The 23174-nt window shown below is 34.5% G+C and overlaps 1 protein-coding gene and 1 pseudogene across 6 annotated transcripts in view; both read right to left on the minus strand.

Annotated features, from left to right (window-relative positions):
• HDAC9 (histone deacetylase 9) overlaps nucleotides 1–23174 on the minus strand; it is a 644065-nt gene that overhangs the window by 364962 nt on the left and 255929 nt on the right. For 2 of the 6 annotated variants that reach the window (XM_032483885.1, XM_006190149.3), the window contains 4 exons: nucleotides 8263–8504; nucleotides 4358–4508; nucleotides 3239–3365; nucleotides 891–1012 (listed from right to left, as the gene is read on the minus strand). In XM_032483885.1, coding sequence (XP_032339776.1) covers nucleotides 891–1012; nucleotides 3239–3365; nucleotides 4358–4508; nucleotides 8263–8504 — 642 coding nt within the window. The remainder of the gene's footprint in view (nucleotides 1–890; nucleotides 1013–3238; nucleotides 3366–4357; nucleotides 4509–8262; nucleotides 8505–23174) is intronic. The other 4 variants (XM_032483888.1, XM_032483886.1, XM_032483887.1 and 1 more) reach the window with 3 other exon arrangements.
• LOC116664936 lies at nucleotides 13617–16025 on the minus strand (annotated as a pseudogene).

The raw sequence follows: 23174 nt of genomic DNA on the forward strand, positions 1-23174 counted from the left end.
TGAATATCTTTTCAAATCAATTGTGGATATAAAAATTTTTCAACTTACAACTTTCTCTAAAGAACTTATCTGGAAAACACTGTAAGATTTAGAACATAATGTACACAAATGCTATTTATGCTTACATACCTAGCCATAGTTTAAATAGATTTATTATAGAGGTAAGAGTATAAAACATTAAATATGCACATATCAAAGGGCTAAAAAGAATATGAGAAACCAAATGCAGACCTTAAAGCCATAGAGCTGTTTACTAAATTCCACATTTATTCCAGATTCATTGTCCCAGTTCCCCTAAGCAAATTTTAATATAATTATGAGATTATTAGGTACAAAGCTTCACTGTGAGTTTTCCTATAATCTGTGAGACATTAGGCAAGTCACTTACTCAGAACCTAGCCTTGGCCTTACCTGTTTTAATAAACAATTAAAATGTAAGGCTTTTTAAAGTGTGAGGAGAAAGAAGATGATTATTTCCATTTTTGTAGCAAATGGTTAAGGCTCCACAGAAAATCAGATAACTGGAGAAAATTACAGAGGTCCTCATTAAGGGAGATTTAAATTTTCTGAGAAATCAGATTTCTATTTTCTTTAATTCTACTCTTTATTGCTAATAAGATAACAATTTGTCTAAAATCCAAATGTGATTAACTTTTAAATTGAAAAAGTTACTTTGACAATACACCGAATCAGCCGATGTAGAAACAGGAGCATGTGTGTGCATGTGCGCATGCCTGCACGCACACACGTTTGCTTACGCTGAGAGCAGAGGTGGAGAGGGCATAATAGCTACGATTCAAATCCTTTAACTCTCCTCTAGAGGTATGGCAAAATGAAACTACAGGAATATTATGAAGAGCAAGTGGAGTTTTCTTGGGAAGCTGACTTACCAGTTTTTCGAAGGGGGAAATCATCTTTTGCATCTTGTGCTCCTGGTAATGTGTATTTGTAAGATGGAGACGTTCCACTCAGGGGTGGAGAGCTTTGATCCAATGACGTGTGGTGGGCAGCCCTACAAAAGAAAAAGAAGTTTCACCATTTGCCCTGGAGTTTTTACTGCATGTTGGTCAGCAATAATCGGTTGCACATGCCATAACACGTGTCTCAGCTGTGTTTACGTTCTTTCTTCTTAGTTTGTGCAAACCACAGCCTCATGTAACCAAATTCACTTTAGCAGTATGTTACGGAACGATGCAGGATGTCCGAGAATGCCCACAATGTGTTTGGTCACACAGTCACACAGAAAAGTTTGCTTCACTAATGGAGAAAATTGACCGAGAGTCTGAGTTTTGACATCTGAGATTATTGTGTGTGTTTTCTTAAGAGCCATATTAGTGGAAAAGCCATCATCCGAATCCTTTTTAGTCAATGATGTAGAACAACCAATAAAAGTAAACATACAGAAGACTTCATTCTAAGAAAGTGCTTGGTAGTACATGAAAGTACATGAAGGTGCTTTTCTACTAAATAGAAAATATTGTGCAAATAGCCTCAGGTCTCCTGACTACTATAGTAGTTCCAAGGTAAAGACCAGAGACACAGCATTGTTCAGTATGAAACATATCTTTAAAATGTTTTGTCTTTTCTGCACTAATACAGTGAAAGAGATGCAATTGTACTACTAGAGAATAGTTTAGAACTAAAAATAGACTATTCAGTGGATATAAACAACTATAATCATTATAAAACAATGGATAAGGCATCGTACCACCCCTGAGATGATTACTCTACCAGTACTATTTATATGAATCAACATTCTCAAGAATTAAATGGTTTAAGGGCATTTCATCTAGCCATAACTGGCAAGAACGGTATTACATTTAGACTTCACAAATTAATGTCCAGGAGTTGGACCCTACTGAAGTTCAGTTCAGTGCAAATAAAAGGATTGTTAAGTAATATTAGAGAGCCATGTTTAATCTACCCACGAGAACAGCTAAAGAATTTTCAGCTGACAAGTTGTTTGCATGTAGTTGTTTCCCACTTAAAAGAAAGATACTATCTTTTCTTCAAATAAGGCTTAACTTAGATGGAAATTAGTTATAAATTATATATGTAATTTTAGGTAACATAACAGTATTTATTTTCCAATACTTTGTGATGTTGACCGAACCTTTGAAAATTTTCTTCAGGGACTGGTTTCTCAAGTCAATTGACATGCATGATAGAAATTACGTAAACCATTAAAAAGTATTCATAAAGTATTTTGCCTTGTTTACCTTTTTTTTGGATGCAGAAAAGGGCAGATACTTATAAAATAGAATTATAAGAACAGTAATTCTTTAAATAGAACTCTTGGCATGCTTAAAATGTCAATAAACAGAGTAATCAAGTATTTACTCCCTTATCCTTATGATGTGAGATTAAAAAATTATGTAAGTGTAAAATCCTAAACATACGTTTTAATGAAAGATGAAATTATCATCTAGTAGTCTATTATCCAAGTATGCTTTGCTTATCAATTTTTCTCCTAATTTTTAATAATACCACAATGTTTATATTTTATAGAAGGAAGAATTGTGTGTTGCACAGCATCTCTCAACTGGACGTAGAGAAAGATGGTTCCATAAAAAACTGTAATACTACCAGTCTATCATTTTGTCAGCTTGTGTGTCAGAAGCCAATGTACTCTCATTTTACAGCAGGGATGACTTGAGGGGAGGTCACTGAAGACTTAGATATATCAGTTAGGTCCTTCTATTGTCTTCCTTACTTTTTTTTTTTAAATTAAGTCAAACATCTTCTGGACTTTTAAAAAGAACTCAGAACTCCATCTTACATTAAGCCAAGTAAAATAAAATCTCAACCTGCCAAATCTTCAGAAATTATTGTAAAGATATCAGATGTACCATCTGAGAATAGAAAAATGCAAAATATGAATTAATTTCTCTGCCCCACCCCACATTTGTCAGTTATTCCTTCAGCAAAGAGCATACATAATAATTTCCTGCACTCAAGACGATACTTGCTAACATTTATTTAAGAGCTGCTCTCTATGTCATACTTTAACACATTATTTCCTACAACCTTCCCAGCAACTCTATAGGGCAGGTCCTATTCTCATCCTTTTTTTTTTTTTATTGAAACAAAGAAACTGAGCCTTAGAGAATTCGAGGAACTTGCCCACAGCCACACAGCTGAGAACTTGGCAGGCCAGGAATTTGTGCCCAGGTTGGCTGAATTCAGAACCTGTGATCTTTACCCCTGGGATTGAAAAAAAGCCAAACACTGAACATACGTGTACCAGAGCTTGGGATGGCGGCTCACGGAATGATTTTTTCCATTAGTTGGAGTGTCTTTTGTTGCTGATTTACTCAACAGGAATTCTTGAAGCTTCTGCTTTACTTCTGTACTTGCCACTGCCCCTGAAACACACACATACAGAAACAGATGGTGATTTGGGGTTCTGTCCTTTCATGCCTCAGGAATATTTAGCAAAAATTAAGAAATAACACCACTGGTCACAGCATATGAAGTTTTCCTATTAGAAGAAGAAACCAGAGTCTAAATCGGCTTTAGAAAATGACATAGTAACATTTTTTAACTAGTGCTTCAACTGCCAGTTTTCAAAAGACCTTCGATGATTTCTTTAATTGCTTTTGCAGAAAGGGGATTTCCAGAATTAATACTAATTTTTCCCTAAGCTTTGAAAAATACTGCTGAGGAACAAAACACTGCCTTTTAAAAATCAAGAATCATATAAGTGATTAAACACATTAAAATGAGCTCTTCTGAATTGCTAGTTTGAAAACAAACTTTTTCAAAAAGCTCTTTTGAGCATTAAACAAATAAATATTGCTGACAATTGCAGTTCAAGTCATCACATTTTAAACCTTGCTACGACCTGATTTTGAACTGACCTCATAAAGGGGAATTATTTGGATCTGTCTCCCTCTTGTGGATAGTTTTTTTTTTTTTTTTTCAAACAAACGTTCTACTTTCAATCTTCAAAGTCTGGGTACTGGCAAATTAAATGGAGACAGGCAAATTGATTTATAGAGCAATTATTAATCGAACAGGAGGAATGTATAGTGGAGTAATGTGGAGGTAAGTTTATTATTAAACAGGGATGGCTGAGAATGCCATAGAATGACATTATTTTTAAGGTTCAAAACAACAGAAATTAGCATCTTTGCTGAGCAATGCGATGTTTACTTCTGGAGGTGCCTGCGGACTTAATGCACAGAGAGCTGATATGTGAATGTCTAAGTTCTACATTAGGGTCCATAATCTATTCTTTTACTTAAACACAGACAATTTTGACAAGTTTAATTCCGCTCTGTATCAGGCTCCTTTCTGAATGACGATCAGCTAAGGATGAGGGAAGAGATCCATCTTTTACCCTGGTGCCTCTTACTTTCTCGTCCTCTATCTTTGCCTCTGAGAGGAGGAAGCTGCTGTTCTCTGCGATGCCTCTCTACTTCCTGTTCTTGCCTCTGTTGCTCCAGTTTCTGCTCCTTTTCTAGGAGTTCTTGCTGCTGTTTTATGGCTAGAAGTTCCTGTTGCAACTTGCGAGAAGAGAAAGACATGAGAGTGTGCAATTTCTTTAGGTTTCATAGTCATCAATGACCAAAATCGAAATGTTATGAGCTTTTGGAACTTATTGGTATCTACTTTACATTTTACCCACTTTTTTGTATATTACTGAAATCTAAAGATAAGCAACTAATGCAATCGATGGCCTTAATGTCATTAACAAGCAAGTGTTCAGGCAGCCTCGTCACCTGTGCTGCCCTACCAAAACATTACCAAATGCACTCAGTTCCCTGAGTAACTTTTCTTTGTTCATGTGAAATAAATGACACAGGCAAAGAAAGGCAGGAACTTCCCAGAAGTCCGTTTCACCATGTCTCTCACAATATAAATAAACAACTAAAATTTTCATTTCTTATCCTGAGAAATGGTATGAAGATAATCAAACTGAATACAATAGTAAGAGATGAGTTAATTTAAGGGAAATCTACCTGAAACAAAATGTTAAAAATTTCACAACCTTACAGAGAAGGTTTTCAATAGATGAATGCAATCCGCATATCCATGACAAACTGTTTTCTCAAAATAGCAAAAGTCTAAGTAGTTCACTCAGCACACAAAAACCTTCAGGTTAGAGAGACTAGTCAAGGAAAAAAATCACTTTCATAAGACTCTACTTTGATGCGCTATTGTTTGGGTGTCTGAATCCCTTGAATTCACCTCCAAATAATGAACAACATAAATCTGAAGCATTCTTCATGACCATTTTGAGATGTCAAGTGTTGTCTCCGACTGAGAAACACACATCTATGAATAAAAGTAAACGTGCCCACTGAGGAATAACTAAAGATTTTGAGTTCTACTAGCCTATGACATTATAGATATAAGCCATTGGTTCCTCATTTGTAAGACAGAGAAATAATCTCCCTCATACATCATGTGCATAATGCATATGAAATTTAGGTTGCAAGTTTGAGCCATATTAACTTTGCTTATTATTACTATTTTAAACTCTCAATACTAATGAAGTTAGAGGAATTTGCTGGTTACATTAGATGGGTACCTAAAATTTACACTGAAAAGTAATAGGACAAAAATAAAGTTATGTGGAATGGTCTCAGAATTACTCTAGAGCAACAGGAAGCCAACTCTGCATGTCAAACATGATAGCTTCACTCACCCCAGAAGGACATGGTTAGAAGCATTTCTGGTTACTTTTCATACTAAGATTTTGGCATTTTGTATATGGTCCACCAGTCTCTCAATGGATGTTTTCAGTTATTGCTTTCTAAGCTAAGTGAAAATTTCATAATTCTGCTTAAACTTTGCCTTAAATGTTAGTTCTATACAGATATTGGGGTTGGTCAAACTGATTCAGTGCTTCACCCAAAGCCCCAGTGGAACTGAACATTAATCTCTCTTAGGAATCTAGAAAAGTACACAATTTAATTTCCATAGCTACTATTTGTTATAAAAATATTGCAGGAATGAGGTTATTTTAAAAAGAAAGAAGAAGAAGAAACAAAAATTCACTCCTCCAATTTCAGGCCTCTGTCAGGCCAAGACAGAGGCAGGATGAAATAGTAGCTTTGGAGGCAGACAAGGCAAGACTACAAATCCTGGAGCACCACTTACTAGCTATGTGGCTTTGTAACTTAGAGTATTTCTCTCTGCCTCAGATGGCTAGGTGAAAAATGAGATAACAGCATCTAACTCAACAGATGTTGGTTACAAAAGTCAAAAATTCAAGTAAAGCATCGTGCTGTGTTTTCCTCATAAAGACAAAAATCTAAATGAATGTTAAATCCATCAACTTTTAGCCTTACCCATAAAAATGCAAAACAATAATTTTTTTTTTAATTTTAAAGCAAAAAATCTTCCTAAACTTAAAAGGAAATCTTAACTATGTTTTTGGTTTCTAAGAAAGCAATGTATTACTTTAGAAAATCATTCCAAAAGCTAAATTTTCCTTTTATCTATCTCAGAATATTTTCCCCCCTCCTCTTTTATTTTCCAGATGTCAGGAAACCTACTATATTACTTTGTTCAGGGCAAAGTAAGAATTACCTATGTGCTATTAACTTTTGAGTAAAATAAAAAAAATCAGTTAAAAATTTTTATATTGATCTTTACAACTACAAAAGTTATCAAATATAATGAAAATAAGTATCTTAAACTCTAAGTTATCAGTATTGCCCTACATTCAGGGCAACAGGACTTGGGTACCACAGCAAAATGAACCAGATAGTTACTTAAGCCTTAAAGTATGGTGAGGAATATAAATTGCCATTTTAGCATGCCTAGAATGAATGAAGAAGGAAATCAATGTTACTAGTATTGTTTCAAAGGAAGGTCAAACTGAAATAATGTTTCAGAATCATTCAAACATAAGTCTATAATCTAAGTGAAGTTTTCCTACACTGTAAAATATAGCCGTGATTCTCACTCTTATTTTTAAGATATCTTACAGATCAATAAATAGTAAGAGTTCTTTTAGTTAAGTTCACCAGTTAAAGGAAAAAATTATTACATTTTATATTGGGTATCAAAGATACTTTTTTGAAAATAAGGTAACATAGGTCTCCCAGGTTGAAGAAATATAAAACAAGGAACATAGGGAAGAAATAGCATTTTTACCATCTCAGACACTGTAATGTCAATATGGTAAAATTATATAATATTAATATAGATTAGTTATCTACATTAACCTCATAGAAATGTGCTTGTAATTGTTATGCAAGTGAGTAAAAGAGGAAGTGCCTATAATGTAATAAAATATGATATAATATATAATAAATTACCATATAGTTCAGTCATTTTCAAAGGAGTTAAGACATAAAAATGCATTTTTATTATAAATATTTGCTGCTTTAAGTTATTGTCATAACTAATTGAAATTAAACATTTACTTAATCAGACCAAAATAACTGTTATTTAAAAGGTCTTTGTGAAGAAGTTGAAAGAAATTTTATAAATAAAGGTAAAGTAATATTTATCTTTGAAGATAACAGGAGAAGAAATAGATACACAAGACACACCTAGAATGAGCTGACAATGAAACAGTCCATCATGACAAGTTTTGGGATATGGATATATTTCTCCTAGAATAATTTAAACAACTCAGGTCTCAAATTGCCAGCTACTCCCAAATTCTTTCAATAAATTTGTATTCATAGCCTATCAGACTTATATAAAGACACCAAAAATATCTGTACCAGTTTCTTCACATATAATTCTATTGAGCTTTCATTATGTTGTTATTTTGAATATACATTATGAGGTCTTTTCGATAAGGAAGATTAGGACATACTCAAATCATCTACTTATAGACCAAAGACAAAAAATAAAAATAAACAAAAAAAAAAAGGCTCTCTCTTCACATAAACTAATTTATCCTTTCTGGTAAATAGTATATGCAGATTCATGAGAAATATGAAATGAGTCTTCCCAGGTTCATGTTTCTTCTTGATGGAGAGTAGATGGAACAAATGAACAAAATCATCTAGAAGAGAATCTGAAAAAGGGTGGGAAGTTACTATTCCCTCCTATTGAGGCTGTAAACTAAAGGATAAAAGAATGGTAGAGACCCTCCTCCACGAAGCAAAGCACTTTTCTTTGCCAGAATTCCTATTACTTACCCAAGGTTTTCACTAGTGCAACCACAATTTCCTCCCAGCCACACATCCATGTGTTATCACAGTCAAACATCCCCCTGGTGCTGCCTCTTATGCCCATGTTATGGTGCAGGCTTCCTGAGTCAGAGGTCAGAAACAAAGAAATGTCTGCTACCTTGATGTGCTCCTGCAGCTGAGCCTGGTGCTGTCGTGTCAAGTTCTCATGCTGTTTCTGAAACTCTGCGATCAGGAGCTGCTTCTGGATTTGCTGCTGTTGCTGGATAAGGAGTAACTCCTGCTGCAGCTGCTTCTCACGGACAACAGGGTCCACCACTGGCATCATCATCCTGAGGTCTGTCCTTAGGTCTAAAGGTGAGATGGGCTCCAGGCCCACGGGAACCTCTGACTTCACATCCACTGGGGGAAACAGAAAAAAAAAAAAAAAGGAGGGGTGACAGAGGATAGAAAATTAGCACACGGATTTGGAAACAAACAAAAAATGAAAGGCATTAACCCATTCAACGAATTTTATGTCAATCCATCTAGCCATTTTTTCACAATGATAATAAAAGGTCTTCTGTGTATCAGCTTTGATAAGATGAGCCATATTCACCCAGCAATTTGTACTCTGCCACGAAATCTTCCACATTTCTCTTTTTCAAAAAGATGACTCCAAATATTCACTGGAATCAAAGTTGTTCAATAAAACTTTTTCTACTGGGCCACATAAAAAATTCAAGTTAACTTCGGATGAAAAAAAATGCAACTCTATTGAGGGAAAGATATCATATCATACTAGAAAACTTCTACACAACTAAATTTGTACACTTGCAGGCTTTTTTTGTTTGTAATCAGTCAGAAGATATATTCTAAGATATATTCCTTAAGAAGTAAAGCTTTTATCATAATGGACTCGTAGGGCTATAGGATCTAGCACAGAAAATGTACAAATCTGCATGCTAAAAAATGTGGGAAATGGTGCCAGGTCCAAATGTCAAGGAGTGAAAGTAGCTATGTTTCTACGTGCTAGTTTTTAAATGGTGAGAATCTGTACCTTAGTTACCTTTCTAAAATAAACAAGGTAGGAAAACTATGAGGAAGCTTAAAACAAATGTTTAATCAAATCACTGGAAAAAGAAAGACCTGATGATCTGGGCATGATTACAGGGTATCTAAATTTATAAAAATCAAATTAAATAATGTATATAAAATTCTAAGCACCATTTTTATTAGATAAATTCTATGAGTGATATAACCACAAAAGCTCAGAGGTGGACATGCAGATATACGTCCATTCTGTATAGTTAGTGTCTATGCCAAACTGGTTGTTAGATATTGTGAATATGACCCTTGCCCACAGGAATCAAGAAAGTTCTGCAGGTGAATGGAACAGTTTAAGACAATAAGGATTCTGGAGGGAAAACTGGTGACCTGGATTGCATAGCTCTTCTGAAGTGGTCAGCAAATACTGAGATCCAAACATTTATTGTTGGGGGAAAAAAAAAACAGGAAACACAGACTTAGTGCAGACAGAAGCCACTGAATTTTCAATTTAAAATAATTTAAAAGATTTAAACATTATGGGAACCAAAAACAAATGCTTCTGTAAGTCAATTCTGATATGCAGGCTGCCAATTTTCAACCTCTGCTCCAAATCTAAATGCCTATTCCCATAACTGTTTTAGAAAGTGTGTGCTACCTTCAGAAAAACTACATTACCCCAAGTGTGTTATTTAAGTTCTCTGGGGCTCAGTTACCTTATATGTAAAATGGAGATAATTATTGGAACAGTAACAACATAGAGTTGTTTGAACGATTAAATGAGATAATCCATTCAAAGACTGAAAACATATAGCACATCCCTTGATAAATGCTTTTTTGAAAAAATTATGTAACAATGGAAATGTCCTGTATGTTCAAATAAATCAACAACACTGTGTGGCTAACCAAAAAAAAAAAAAAAGTTAGGAGCAAGTATGAAAATAAAATTGTATATAGTTTCAATTAAATATTAGAAAATAAAAACACTAGAGCTTCTAGAAAATTTTTAAAATAAGAAAATAAAGAAATACAGCTAAACAACTAAAAATAAATCACTCTCATTAACAAAGAAATGCAAATTTTAATTCAAAATAAGGCATTATTTCTAAATATTTATTATCATATATACAATTCATGTATGTGCATATGTGTATGGACAATGTCCCCTTGTATAGGGTAAACATGTGACCAAGTAGTCAATTATATATTGCAAGTGGCATTGCCAATTATTTTAAAACTTCTGAAAAACAATTTGGTGATATGTATCAAAAGACATTAAATATTTATACCATTTGATTCAGGTTTGCCAACTCTAGGAATACACCTTAAAAAGATAATACTAACAGAGGAAGAAACAGTTCAATGTCATATTGTTTACTGATGTATTATTATTTTAATTGACTTCAACAACTACAAGAAAATGTCTAGTGAAATATATCACATGTATTTGGTGGAAAAATAAGCAATCATTAAAACTAATGTTTATGGAAATGAAAAATGCTGATACAGCATGAGGTGAACAGTAATAAAAGTGACATATACTCTTATGATAACTCTTTAAACTAAATACAATTTAATTTAGCCTATATACATTGATTGAGAACCTTAAATTCCCAAGTTGACTCTAGATGTTTGGGTTTAGTAGTAAAACAAAAAAGAAAAAGATTCCAGCCTTCCTAGAGCATATATTCTACTGAGGATTTAAGGTGTTAATCTCTGAATTCTGCTAGCAAAGACTGGTGAAATGGAAAAAAAAAAAAAAAAGAAGGTGGTATTTTGGGTGGAAATATGAATAACTTTCCCCCTTGTACTTTTCTATATTTTTACAAATTGCATCTAATGCTCTAACTACTACTCTGAGTAACTTAAATTGGCAGATTCCAGGTTGGGAACTATGAAGTGAATATTTCATGTGGATTTAAGAGCTACTTTCAGCAAGTCAAGAAAGCCTAACAGAAATCCTGTGTATAGATGTTAAGTCTTCTAATACGAAATAAAACATTCATATCTTTGCTTACCACCTGAATTGTGTGTATGTACAGGTGTGTGTGTGTGGGTGCACAGGCACGTGTGTGTGCCAGTGTTTAGGGGTGGGGTGGGGGAACTGGTATCAATCTTGTTTGTTATCACAGGTGATTTTTCAATGTATGGGTCAGAAGAGATTGCACTGATGGTGTATATATATATATGTCACTTTAATGAAAACGGGAAAACATTTATTAATAAGCCATAGTTTGGTGGACAGTATCTTCTAAAAATGATGTTGGTGAAAGGAAAAATACTAAGTGTGACAAGGTTGGAACTAATAAGGATGATGATCTGTAAATTCTCTTGGTCACAGTGCCCAATGTAGAACTTTCAGTTAAGGCTCTGGTGTAACATGAGATTTTGAGCATTAATTTTTAGAGTTGGCATAATTCCAACAAAAAGCAATGGCTGTTAATGATATATTTCATTTTTAAATTAAAAAGGCCCCAACTACAGCCTCAGTTTCTGCATGGACATCACAATAAACAGATTTAACCCTATAAAGATAAAATGTAAAATTTCAAAAGACCCTGAGTTCTCTTCTTGTTGGCATTTTTATTATCCATAAATTGTAAATGTCAACCTCTGAAAAAAAAATCTCCCCAAAAAAGATAAGGAAAAAAGAGTTCCAGAACTGTCCAAAACAGCTATTGTAAACCTCAAAGGGTAATTTGACTTCTTAACCTGCTATCCCAACATAAATGATTGTGTCTAACTGCTTGCCTTTGTTCAGAGACTAATCACTAAATTGTGAAAAATCACCCTCAACTTACAAAAACTGCTCTTGATTATAAATAATTGCCCAAGACTGAGAGAAAGCGGCAGGCAAGATCCCAGTCTTTCATCCAATTTATTCAGCAGCAATCCACATTCCATTTGTCTAGACTAAATATAGCAGCGTTTATACAAGAAATCAATAGTGCTTGCAGAGAGGAGAGCAAAGGCATGAATATTTCATCAAACTCAGAGAGAAATGGCAATCAGCAAACTGATGGTTCTGTGGAGGTCATCTCTGGCCTGCTGGATTAGTTCCTGTTACTTGGACAATAGCTCATCTCTGGCTAATCATAATCATATCATAGCCATTCTTTCTATTTTTAACATTAATTGCATTGTGGGTGACAAAGGCTCATCGTATTCCAAAAGGAATGATGGATTTTTCTTATATCTTTTGTGACAGGCTAATAAGCCTCCCCAGGAGCCATAATAGTAACACAATACCAGGCTGCATTTCAACAAGTTACAGTCACTTTCACATCACAGAATGTGAAAGAAAGGGCATTGTCCCCAGCTGCTGTATTACCGTAATTAGAAATAATCAACTTACAAGAAAAATTAACTGGTTTTAACAGTAAGGAGATGGAATCATCACTGTTCACAACATTTCTTGTCCAGAAACATGCAAATTCCTTAGAACAGGTGGTCAATGATACATAAATTAGAAGGAAGTTGATGATAACAAACCATAGCATTAGCACTAGGTATAAAAAAATCATGTTTTCTTAACAGATATTTGGACTCACCCTATTTGTTTGAAATTTAAAATGCATACATAACATATATATATATAGTTATATTTATATTATTCTAATACCAAATGCCCAGTCAGAACATTTCCACACATATATTAACTAGTCTTAATTATCACTTTGCAAAGTTCTACTCATGCTTTCTTCAGTATCTTTCTTCATTATTCTTTGATTCTTAATTATCCTTTCTTCCGTTGAGCATTTATCAACTCATGCAATTTTTTAGGAACAGTTTTTAGTTCTTTTTAGAAACCTGATAACAAAAAAGCTCTCATTTCAAAATAAAAATCTCAGATCATATAGATGGTTACAACAATTACAGTTAATTTAAGCAACATACATACCCGTTCAGTTGTAACTAAAGTTCTTTGACAAATAACGTTTTCAAAATACCAAGACCACTAAAGGGTTAAATCAGAGGCCCAAGGATACTCTATGTAGCCACGGTGTGTTTCTTAATTCTTCCACTTTAGATGTCATTATTTACAGCCCAGGTAAGCAGGAAGAATTTTCACACATTCAAAAACAGGAACTTTTGCTTGCTTCTTTATCAGCTGGCTTACAAACAAGAAGCCATCCATTTTAAGAATTTTTTAGTGAACAACTTGCAAACCCCACGGATGGAAAAATTCTAAGAATGCAAATTTTGACCATTTACAACTATCACAACAATGGCTGAAGACTGTTCATGCTGTTCCTCTGAATGAGATGCCGAAGCAGCGTCGTGCAAAAACAGGCTTTCACACACACAAAAATGGCACAGGCACGATCTCACCACCAATTGGTATGTGTCAATTTAGTTAAAAGTTAAAACTTCAAAACAAATGTGACAAAAACTGGAACCATGTTTAACTATCTCATTTAATACTCATAGTTACAGCAGCTACAACTCAGGATACAGTGTCACCAGTGCTGCCCAGAGCCAGTTTATATGGAAATTAAGTTCTTTATACCAAGAAATGGTTGTCCACAACCACCGGCAGGTGGACAGAGGAACAACAATTTCTAGATCTGGGGAGAAACAAATGTTGCTCTGATCATCTGCTCAGCTTCTTTTGTTCCTCCTTTCCTGCAGAGAAGTCTGTGAGAGTTTGGGCCTGCTGACTCTGCCCATGGGGAAAGGCGGCCTGCTGCGCTGATTTCTGTTTAGCATCATCCAATCAAAAACGTGGGCCTATCAGTAGTTCAGGGTTCAAAAAGGAATGTGAAATAGCTGCCTTGGGTATGTGTAATCAGGGCTTTTCCAAAATATAGCCTATAATAATAGTTTAAGTACACAGGAAATTCTGCAGGAATTTTTATGAAATGTCATTGGGAATAGACGTCTTCTTTCACTGATCTTTTCATATTTGTTTCTCTTTGCGCAGGCTCTGCCAGGGCAGGCTGGTTCTGTTAAAATACATCTATGCGTATCCTAATGATACCATGTCATCTATGGACTCTGCTCGATACCGAGATGTTCACTGATGCTAGTTTGTCAGGCATTGCCAGAGAGATTATTATCTTCTCCGTATGGTGTATCCTGCCTTGTCTTGTCATTTCCGTAGTTTCTGATCAAACCAAAATCAGTAAGGAATAACAGTGACACCTACTACCAACAAGGAAGTTATCTGGTTCACCGCGTCTTAAGCAATTTGTATGCACCTGTACAAATCTACCCATCATCTTGTCAGCTTACGTAAGTATAGTTTTCATTGTGAGTCTTCTTGAACAGAAACTGAAGCGGTCTTGGAGAATGGGTGGAAGAAGATCCATAAGAAGCACATTACAGTCTTTGTCCTAATGATTCCACTTCATGCGTGGGAAGTCAATCCCACCTTGAAGAATCTTAAAATTTGCTCTGGTACAGCAACGGGGGACACCTAGCTTTTGTGAGTCTAGCTTCACTGTGACTTCCTATCATTGGTCACCAGAGACAGTTTTTTAGATAGAATCTGTGGGTTTGGGGAAATAAATAGAAGAGCTTAAGCGATCTTCTGCCTTCAACTCCATGAAATTGATTTAAATTCACTTACACTATCTTGATATTTCCTTATATGAAATCCTGCTATTACCTCCCACCCCCTTTCTTTGTTAACAGTGATTTGGAACCAAACACAATTTTGTAATTTTATTTACACTTTTATTCTTTATTTCCTGTTGGTTACATCACAGCATAAAGCTAACTGAGGGCAGAGCCATGACTGATGCCTGGTTATATCTTGTTCCTCTAGCTCTTTGTCTCAATAACTACACTGCAAAGCAAAGTCTTAAGTCTAATAGTATCTAAAGTATCAGACTGTTTACAGAAGTATGAATCTAAAATAACACCAAAATCATATTTTTATAGTATCATCAAATTGACATATAGTTTTCATTTACACCTTTGTTCAGCAAACATTTGTAAAGCCATATTAAATGCCCAAACACTTTTTAGTAGACATGAGAAGTAAGGATCTGCCTTCAAGGACCTCATATTCTGATGCACATCAACCCATAAACCTATGTAGAAAACATGATGTATTAAGGGCAATGACGTTGGTGCTCCAGAATCCCACCTGTGCCCTCTTCAGTTTTCTCTCCAGGACTCTCAACGGTGATATCTTCCATTCCCAGGACTTAATTTGCTTCCCATATGGTAACAATTCTGTCTCTAGCCTAAACATCCATTCTAAACTTGCCACACATAGGTATAACTACTATTGGTACTCTCCATTTAGCTGTCTTACATGGCTCCTTCTCTGTCTCCAATATTACAGTCAGAGGAAACATGGAGGTGATATCTGACTCCTCTCTCCCAGTTATTATCCATATCCAATTGACAGAAATGATCTTTTCTACTCCTAAACATTTTCTAATTCATCAAGATCTCTCCCCTATCACTTCTGTTTCACTTTCCTGGGTAAAACTCATCAAGAGAATCCCAGTTTTGAACATACTGGTCCGTCCCTCTATGATGTGCTCTCTGTCTGTGTTTCCAGCCTCAACACCATCTACCCACCTCCCTTCATTTGAGTCACACTGATTTTCTTTCAGTCCTTAAACACACCATACTCTTCTAAGTCTCAGGGCTTTGTCATATATATTCTCTTCCCAAATTCCAATCCCACTCCATTTTTCTATACTGATATATATCCTTCATATCTTAGCTAAAAATGATTTGATATAGGATGCCTTTGTGAGTCCTACTGCATTTTCTTATTACATTTTGCAATTTATTTCATAACATTTAATTGTCTCCCTTTACCTTAATTCTAAGTCCCATGAGAAGAGGGACTATATTTTTAGTGTCTGGTACAGCATAAGAACATACTAATGCCTCAGTGCATACTTGAAATGAATGAAGGAATAAATGAATGAGTGATAGTCACATGACTCATACAGTAATAAAATTAGAAACACATATGCACACACACATATGCATATATCCAATTAAAATCCTAAAGCAATTACTTACTAGTTCTTTTTGACTGTCTGAATTCCAGATAAACAGTACTTAACTGCTTAAATTATTGATAAGTGAGTGAGTTTCTGGCAAAAGTGAGTTAAGTATTTTAAAATAGCAATCTCAAATTTTTTTTTTGCCTAAGATGTCATGTCACATTTCTCAGACCCCAAAGTACCTCTTACAACTCAGTGTGCTGACAGGTGACAACCACCAAAGTGGGGTAGGGAAGCACTGAGTAAAATAAAACCCATCCATGCTGTTTGCCTCAGTAGAGATTGCCTAGAATAGGCCACAATCCTGAATTATCTAAACAGTAAGGCCTAATTCATGAATGGTTACCCAATGTTACAGTATTAGAAGATTAGACCAGAACCGATACACTGTAAGCTAGGGACTTTTTTTCCAAGCCTCCAATTTGAAATATAAAGATTACTAAGTGTAAATAAAAAAGAATAAATTCTTTTAAGGTTACTTAATCAAAGTTCACTAACATTTTCTCTAAATTAGCCAATAATTGATTTTTTTTTAAAATGCTGAAGTGCCTTTTATTGAAAGCTCTTAATTGAAACATATAGAATCATTTCAATTTTGGAAGGTATATTTTCTTTGAACAAATAAATGAATAAATTTGAACGTGCCTAACATCAAAAATGAGAAATGGGAAAACAAGTAATATAACCTCAGTTTGAAGACAATGTTGTCCAAATTTCACATTAGTAATACAAATATTCTTAGCTGATTTTCCATTATTAGTATTTATGACAGCATCATGAATTTAAAATAATTAGTAAATTAATCAAACTTGAAAAAATAATTTTTATAACAAGAATTAAAATTGATTAGTCCAGAAATATAATTCTCCCTCATAGTGATTCTGTTAAAGTTATACATGTCTGTAGTTTCTTTAAGGTGCACTAATACAGTCATAAATGAAAAGAAAATAAATGCAAGAAGCAATCTGGACTTTGATTTACTATTCTCTTATTTCCCAGAGGTCTGAACAGGAAACAAAAATAACCACAAATGACTAAACTATCAGTAGGCCTTGAAATATCAACATTTAAGCTAAAGAAAGCTAACTTTTTAATCAAAGCCTTACTATTTTGATTTACTTAATTCAAATTCCCTCTCTGCAAATATGCTTTTAAATTAAGCAGTCATAACAAACCATAACACCAACATGAATTGCCAACTCATTTGTAATACCCACTTAGTTCTAAAGTATCACAGTGTTTGCTAGTTCTTCACTATTTGAGAACCAAGTAAAAGCTTCGTTGAGCTTCTTGCAACATGGAAACAAAATCAAGCCAATTTGTGTGACTTCAAGGTAATACGAGTTAAGAAACTAATCCATATTACTTTGTAATTTGAGATAAAATTTAATCTGATATAATAGTACCTGTAATGAAATCTGCAGTAGATGAGAAATTTTGGTGTTTTAAAATAGGGACTATAGATAGGTATGCTCTAAAAAGAGTTACTTGTTTAGCCATATGTACCACTCATCATCTGGGATGTCGAGCAAACTGACTTCTGTAAGAACTACAATAAAAGTGGGACAAACTGTCTCCTCCATATTTTTTCTATAATGTACATTTCCTTCTAGGTTACAGACAAATACTGAATCATTACTATTTGCAAATGGCTAACACAACCTCCTTTTCATTAAGAATACTTAATATTTGAGGCAGAGGAATGATTCCCCCCTAACTCCAGACTTTAATTCATCATCTGACATGTAATATATGTTTAATAAATAAGTTTAAGTTTAGTAAATATTGGTTGAATAAATGATTCTTTCTGCAAATATGGCCCTCTAACAACACTCTTTTTGAACAAATTACATTTGTTTATTCAGCAAATAAACGTTTTTCAAAGAATATGTTCCCACGCTTCTACCAGGGACCTTTGTTTGCAGAAGAATGTGATTGTGTTCTGTTTTAATAGAAAAAAAAAAGTTTTTATTGGTTTTTATGTCCTGCCAGCAAGGACCAATTCTGTTTGACCTAAAAAAAAAATTCCAGTATTTTCTGAAAGCTTCAATGCTTAATGTATTCAGGACAATAGCATATGTGAAAAGGTACAAGAAAGGATGGGGAGAAACAGAGCAGAAATGCTATGCATGATGCTTCTCTCACTTCCCTCTTGGATTTAAACCATGTCTTTTCCTTTTCTTTGCTCTAACTTGCAATCTTGCATAATGGAAGCAGGACTTCAACCAGTGCACTCTTTTTTTCCCTTCTCCAGATCTCAGTTGTTTCCTAAGTTCCGAGGAAATCTTTATTACAAAACAAAAGTCCTCAAGTCCCACTAAAACCTTCTAATATAAGATTGCACTCGCTTTTAAAAAGCAAAAACGTTTCTTTAAACAGCTGGACACTTTCTTCAAATAAAATCTTATGAACAGTCTCAACGTATAAAACCAGCAAGAGTGCAACTGTTAAGAAGGAACCAGTGTCCCAACCACTCACTTCCTCTCCAGCCCCTTCCCCTGGGAACCCAGACTCCATGGAATTCAGTTTGAAACACACTGTTCTAACTGCATTATTTCTTTATTTGCTAACTTCAAATCAGAGGCAAATTACACTAGTTTTCTTCAAAGAAAAATGCATTATAGTCTCATGGAACTATGAGAATTTGGAATTTATGATTTGGAAATAATAAAGCTTCATTTTGTAATACAATTTTGGGGTGAAAGTTAATGTTAAAAAAAATCATCTACTATTGTGTAATTTCAAACAGCCAGATGAATGCATTGGCACCTGTCTTTATGTTACTACCACAAGGTGGCGCCACTTTTGCTTGTCAGCAGAAATACCCACTATCCTTTGTCAGGCAGTGCTTTGGATATGAATTTTAAGATAATTATGCAAGCTTAGAATTATGTAAAGTTTTCAGGGGTTGAACATTTTAAGAAAATGTGACTTCCCTAGGCTGATTCCAAATCTGGCTTTCTATACTCGGGTAAGAAGAAAGACTAATACCAAAATGTCGGTTGGTCGGGAGAGTTGTTTTCTTTTCATTTAAATCATGGAGCCAACACCAACACAACACTTACTATGTGCCACACACTGTTCTGAGAGTTTTATAAAAGAAGTGTTAACTCATTTATCCTTCTTTACAACACTATGAGGTTGTGCTATCCGGTAATCCGCAGGGTAGACACAATTATGAGCCTTTCTCTCAGATGAAGAAAAGGTAGGCCACAGAGGAAATTGGCCAAGGTCAAATGGCTACTAAGCAATACAGCAGCAATTAGAACATACACCATCCAGCCCGAGTCTATTATGGTCATGGCCACTCCACTATTCCTCTTCTTGAGTTCTACAAAATAGGTATCCAATTTCTACACAGTTCACCCTGAAGTGTGCCTTGATGTAAAAGACTGAAAAGTTTTTTGTTAGAATAATATTACATATTTTTTAGAGGCAAAGGAAAGGATTTGCTTGTAATTGCCAATATATACCACAGAGAGATGTGTAAAGGAACACATTTCTGCATATTTTGACACATTTGTGAATTTTCAGGTGAGTTCAAAGCTTCTTTCTTAACATGTGTATTTCAGTGATCTCTTCAGAAACAATTCTGTATTTAAGAATTGAAAATTGGGTCTTTCACCAAATTTTAGCTATAGAAATTTCTGTTGAGTCGAGACAATTTTTGAAAATTCACCTAACTCTCTAATCTAAATCTACTAATTCACAGGTAAAGACTGCCTAATAATGAAGTTATAGTTAGTACTTGACTAACCAAATCCCATCGGATTGTATCAGAAAGAGATACTGAATCATAATTAACTGTAACTGTTAATGAGGCTTAAATGTATTGTTCATAAATTTTTAGATTACTTTTTTAACTGAAGAAAGAAAGTAGTAACAAAAAGGAAGAGGCAGCTGTTTTTTGACAGTATGAGAAAACATTTGACAGGATAGCCTGTGGTGGTTTATTTTTTTCATATTTCAGAGCTTTTTTTTTAAATTCACAGCTCCCTGTACACTATGAAAAGATGCACTAGCCATTAAGGCACAACTTATTAGGTAAGTGAAAGGGCCTACCTCGAAGAAGAGCCTAAAGCTGTCAGAAGAATCTAATTTATTTTAAAGTATAAAAAATTTTTTAAAATGCGACTTTATCTGTGCCTTAATTAAAGACATTCATAATTTGGCATAAGAAAATGTAATGATTTTTCTCTTCTATTTAATTAGACTGTCATTAAAATTTCTATTTCTGGTAGAACTCATAGTATCTGTTTATAGAAATAGCCTGTATTCAAAGAACATTCAGCATTACAGAATGCTTCTCTATATTTTAAGCACAGCTTTGAGATAATCAGTCTACAATTCGAAGTGGTACAATTTGTACAAACAAAAGTATAGGAAATAATTTAAAGCATTAAAAATGAATAGGACTCTGTGGAGCCAGGGTCAGCAAACTATGGCTCCCGGGCCAAATCCAGCCTGTCCCCTGTTTTTTCACTGTCTACAACATATGAATGATTTTCATATTCTTAAAGGATTAAAATAATAAAAAAGGCAAACATTTTGTGATGTGAAAATACAATAAAATTAAAATTTCAGTGTTCATAAATAAAGTTTTATTGGAACAGTCACTCACATGTATTTACACACTGTCCATGGCTGCTTTCACACTGTGAAGTCAGAGTAAAGTGGGACAGACTGCAGACTGAAAAGCCTGTAATAGTTACTTACTATCTGCCCAGACTGAAAAACTCTGCCAAACCTGTGGCAAAAAACTACAGCCACTTTTACACAGTGATACTTCCCAGTAATAATCAAATGCCCAAGCCACCTCTCCACCCTTCCTTACTGGTGTCATGCAAAAGGTTAAAAACTACCATAGTTCATTTCATCTAAAATAAATATAACAAGGAAGCAGATTATGCTGCCAAGGAAAGCACCATGTTAAAGTAGCTCTAAGTACTATATTAGACTAATACATTAGTTTTTTAGACTTTGTTGCTTGCTCTTTTCATTAAGCAGTTATCTAGAAAACAAAAATATGAATAAGAACAATAGCATTTTTTAAACTAAGGAATACATGCTGAGCACTACCTACAATTTCTACATGGATTTTTTTTTTTTTTGCATTTAAGACAGCCGACTTATTATTATTCCCATTTTACAAGCAAGGATAAGGAGCACCAGATAGATTTTCCAAGGTCACATACACATTTTTTAAGTGCTACTTTATTTAAAATCGTGGTAAATATTAACTTAGAATGATGTTAAGTGAAAGTCACTGTATCACATTCCATATTAAAGATTCACGTGGGTTCTCTTTCTAAAATCTCTTTTCCATGAGACAGAGATAATAAACCCTGCATGTTAGAAGCTAAATCTAGAACAAATATTTGTTCAATTGAAATTTCTTTCACTAAAATAAGAAAAGACATAGACTACTCCTTTCTGTGTAGCAGTTGCTATACAATTCCTCATATTACACACACACACACAGCCAGTATATCTTATAAAAATCAACATCTGAAATTTGAATGAGTTTAGGAAAGGAATGTTTAGAAATTACAGGATATTGTGTTTATTTGACATTAAAATTTTTGTTAATAATGTGTGGGTTGATTTAGTTTATACTGAATATTTTAAAACCTTGAGGTTTTAAAGAAACCTCATATGTACCTCAAAGTTACAATAATACTACTGCAAGGTTGGCTATTATATCCTAGTGATAGATCTGTGGCCAAACCACTAAAGAAATTTGGTGCCTCAAACAAAACAGACCTAGTAGTTAGGCATTGTAAGAAAAAAAAAACCTTATGGAAAAAAATAGTTACCCAAATGTTCTTCCAGATATTAATGTAATTTTAAATTAATGTAACCCAAGATTATAGGAAATACATGGCTAATCACAGAGTTAAGCAAAGCCATTCTGAATTCAATGGTTTCAATTTTATTTTTCACAGAATTCATAATATAACTTGGATCCGATGAGTTGAGATTCAGCAGCTCAAGAACTCATTTATTAAACAAAATGTTAAGTTCTAGTTTTTTTTTAAAAAATGCTTTAAATCAATGGTTTGGTATTTGTAACCTTTCAAATTAAAAAGAAAAAGTAAATGTTACCTTGGTTAAACAAAAGAAACAAGAGAGAACAAAAAAACAGATGAAATTTTTCCTTATCCCTTGGAGAGATAAGGAGATGCATGTCCCTGTGATTTCTTAGGTCAGGGAGGAAATTCAACTTGCCACGGTGGGCATGTCTCTCTAAGATTTATGTAGGCCATTCAGCTGGGTTTATTCCTCTCAAGGTAAATTTGGCAGGATGCAGGATTTTGTCAAAGCCAAGGTTCAGAAATTTTGGGGCATGTCTGGAGAGCAGGTGGGGCTGGCACAACAGACATCCATTTGCATAAATGACTAGGCACCTCCTAAGAAAAACTCATCTTCAGCAAAGAGGAAGCCAGGCCTGACACACTTAACCTGATAACCATGCCTGAAGGATTCTGATTTCCAACACACTGCACCCCTCCTCTGCCTACGCTCACCTCCAGGTCCCAGGGTACAAACTTAGTTTTCACCGTTTATGCTGCTCTGACAATGCTTTCACCCCACCCATCGGTGACATCATATTGTTAAAACCAAGCCTTTGTCTTACTTGAGTCTCTCAGTCATGGGACACAGTTGTTTTAGAGAATAAATATATGAATCAATTGATCTATCAGTCCATCTTCTTTCAATCACTAATACCCAATATCTTGCCAAAGGATAGAAGCAGAACATGTCAGAAAGAAAACTATCCTTGGTTCTATTCTTAATCACTGTACTTCTGTGGGCCTTGGGTTCCTCATGTATGAGACAGATAAAAACTAAGAGACTGAAGTAATGATTCTCAAGGATCATCCTAGTGCCAAGGCTATTCTCTCCCAAGCCCTCAAATATACAGAATAGATATCTATATATTCTAGATACAGATATGTACTGAAAGTCTCTATTCTCTATTAGAGAGTTTCTATTAGAAAGTCTGTCTCTTGAGAGAGGCATTACTGTTGTCTTCACTGACCTCTTTGGGTAAATCAATAACCAGCAG

Source organism: Camelus ferus, chromosome 7, assembly GCF_009834535.1.
Source record: "Camelus ferus isolate YT-003-E chromosome 7, BCGSAC_Cfer_1.0, whole genome shotgun sequence".
Taxonomy (NCBI): Eukaryota; Metazoa; Chordata; class Mammalia; order Artiodactyla; family Camelidae; genus Camelus; species Camelus ferus.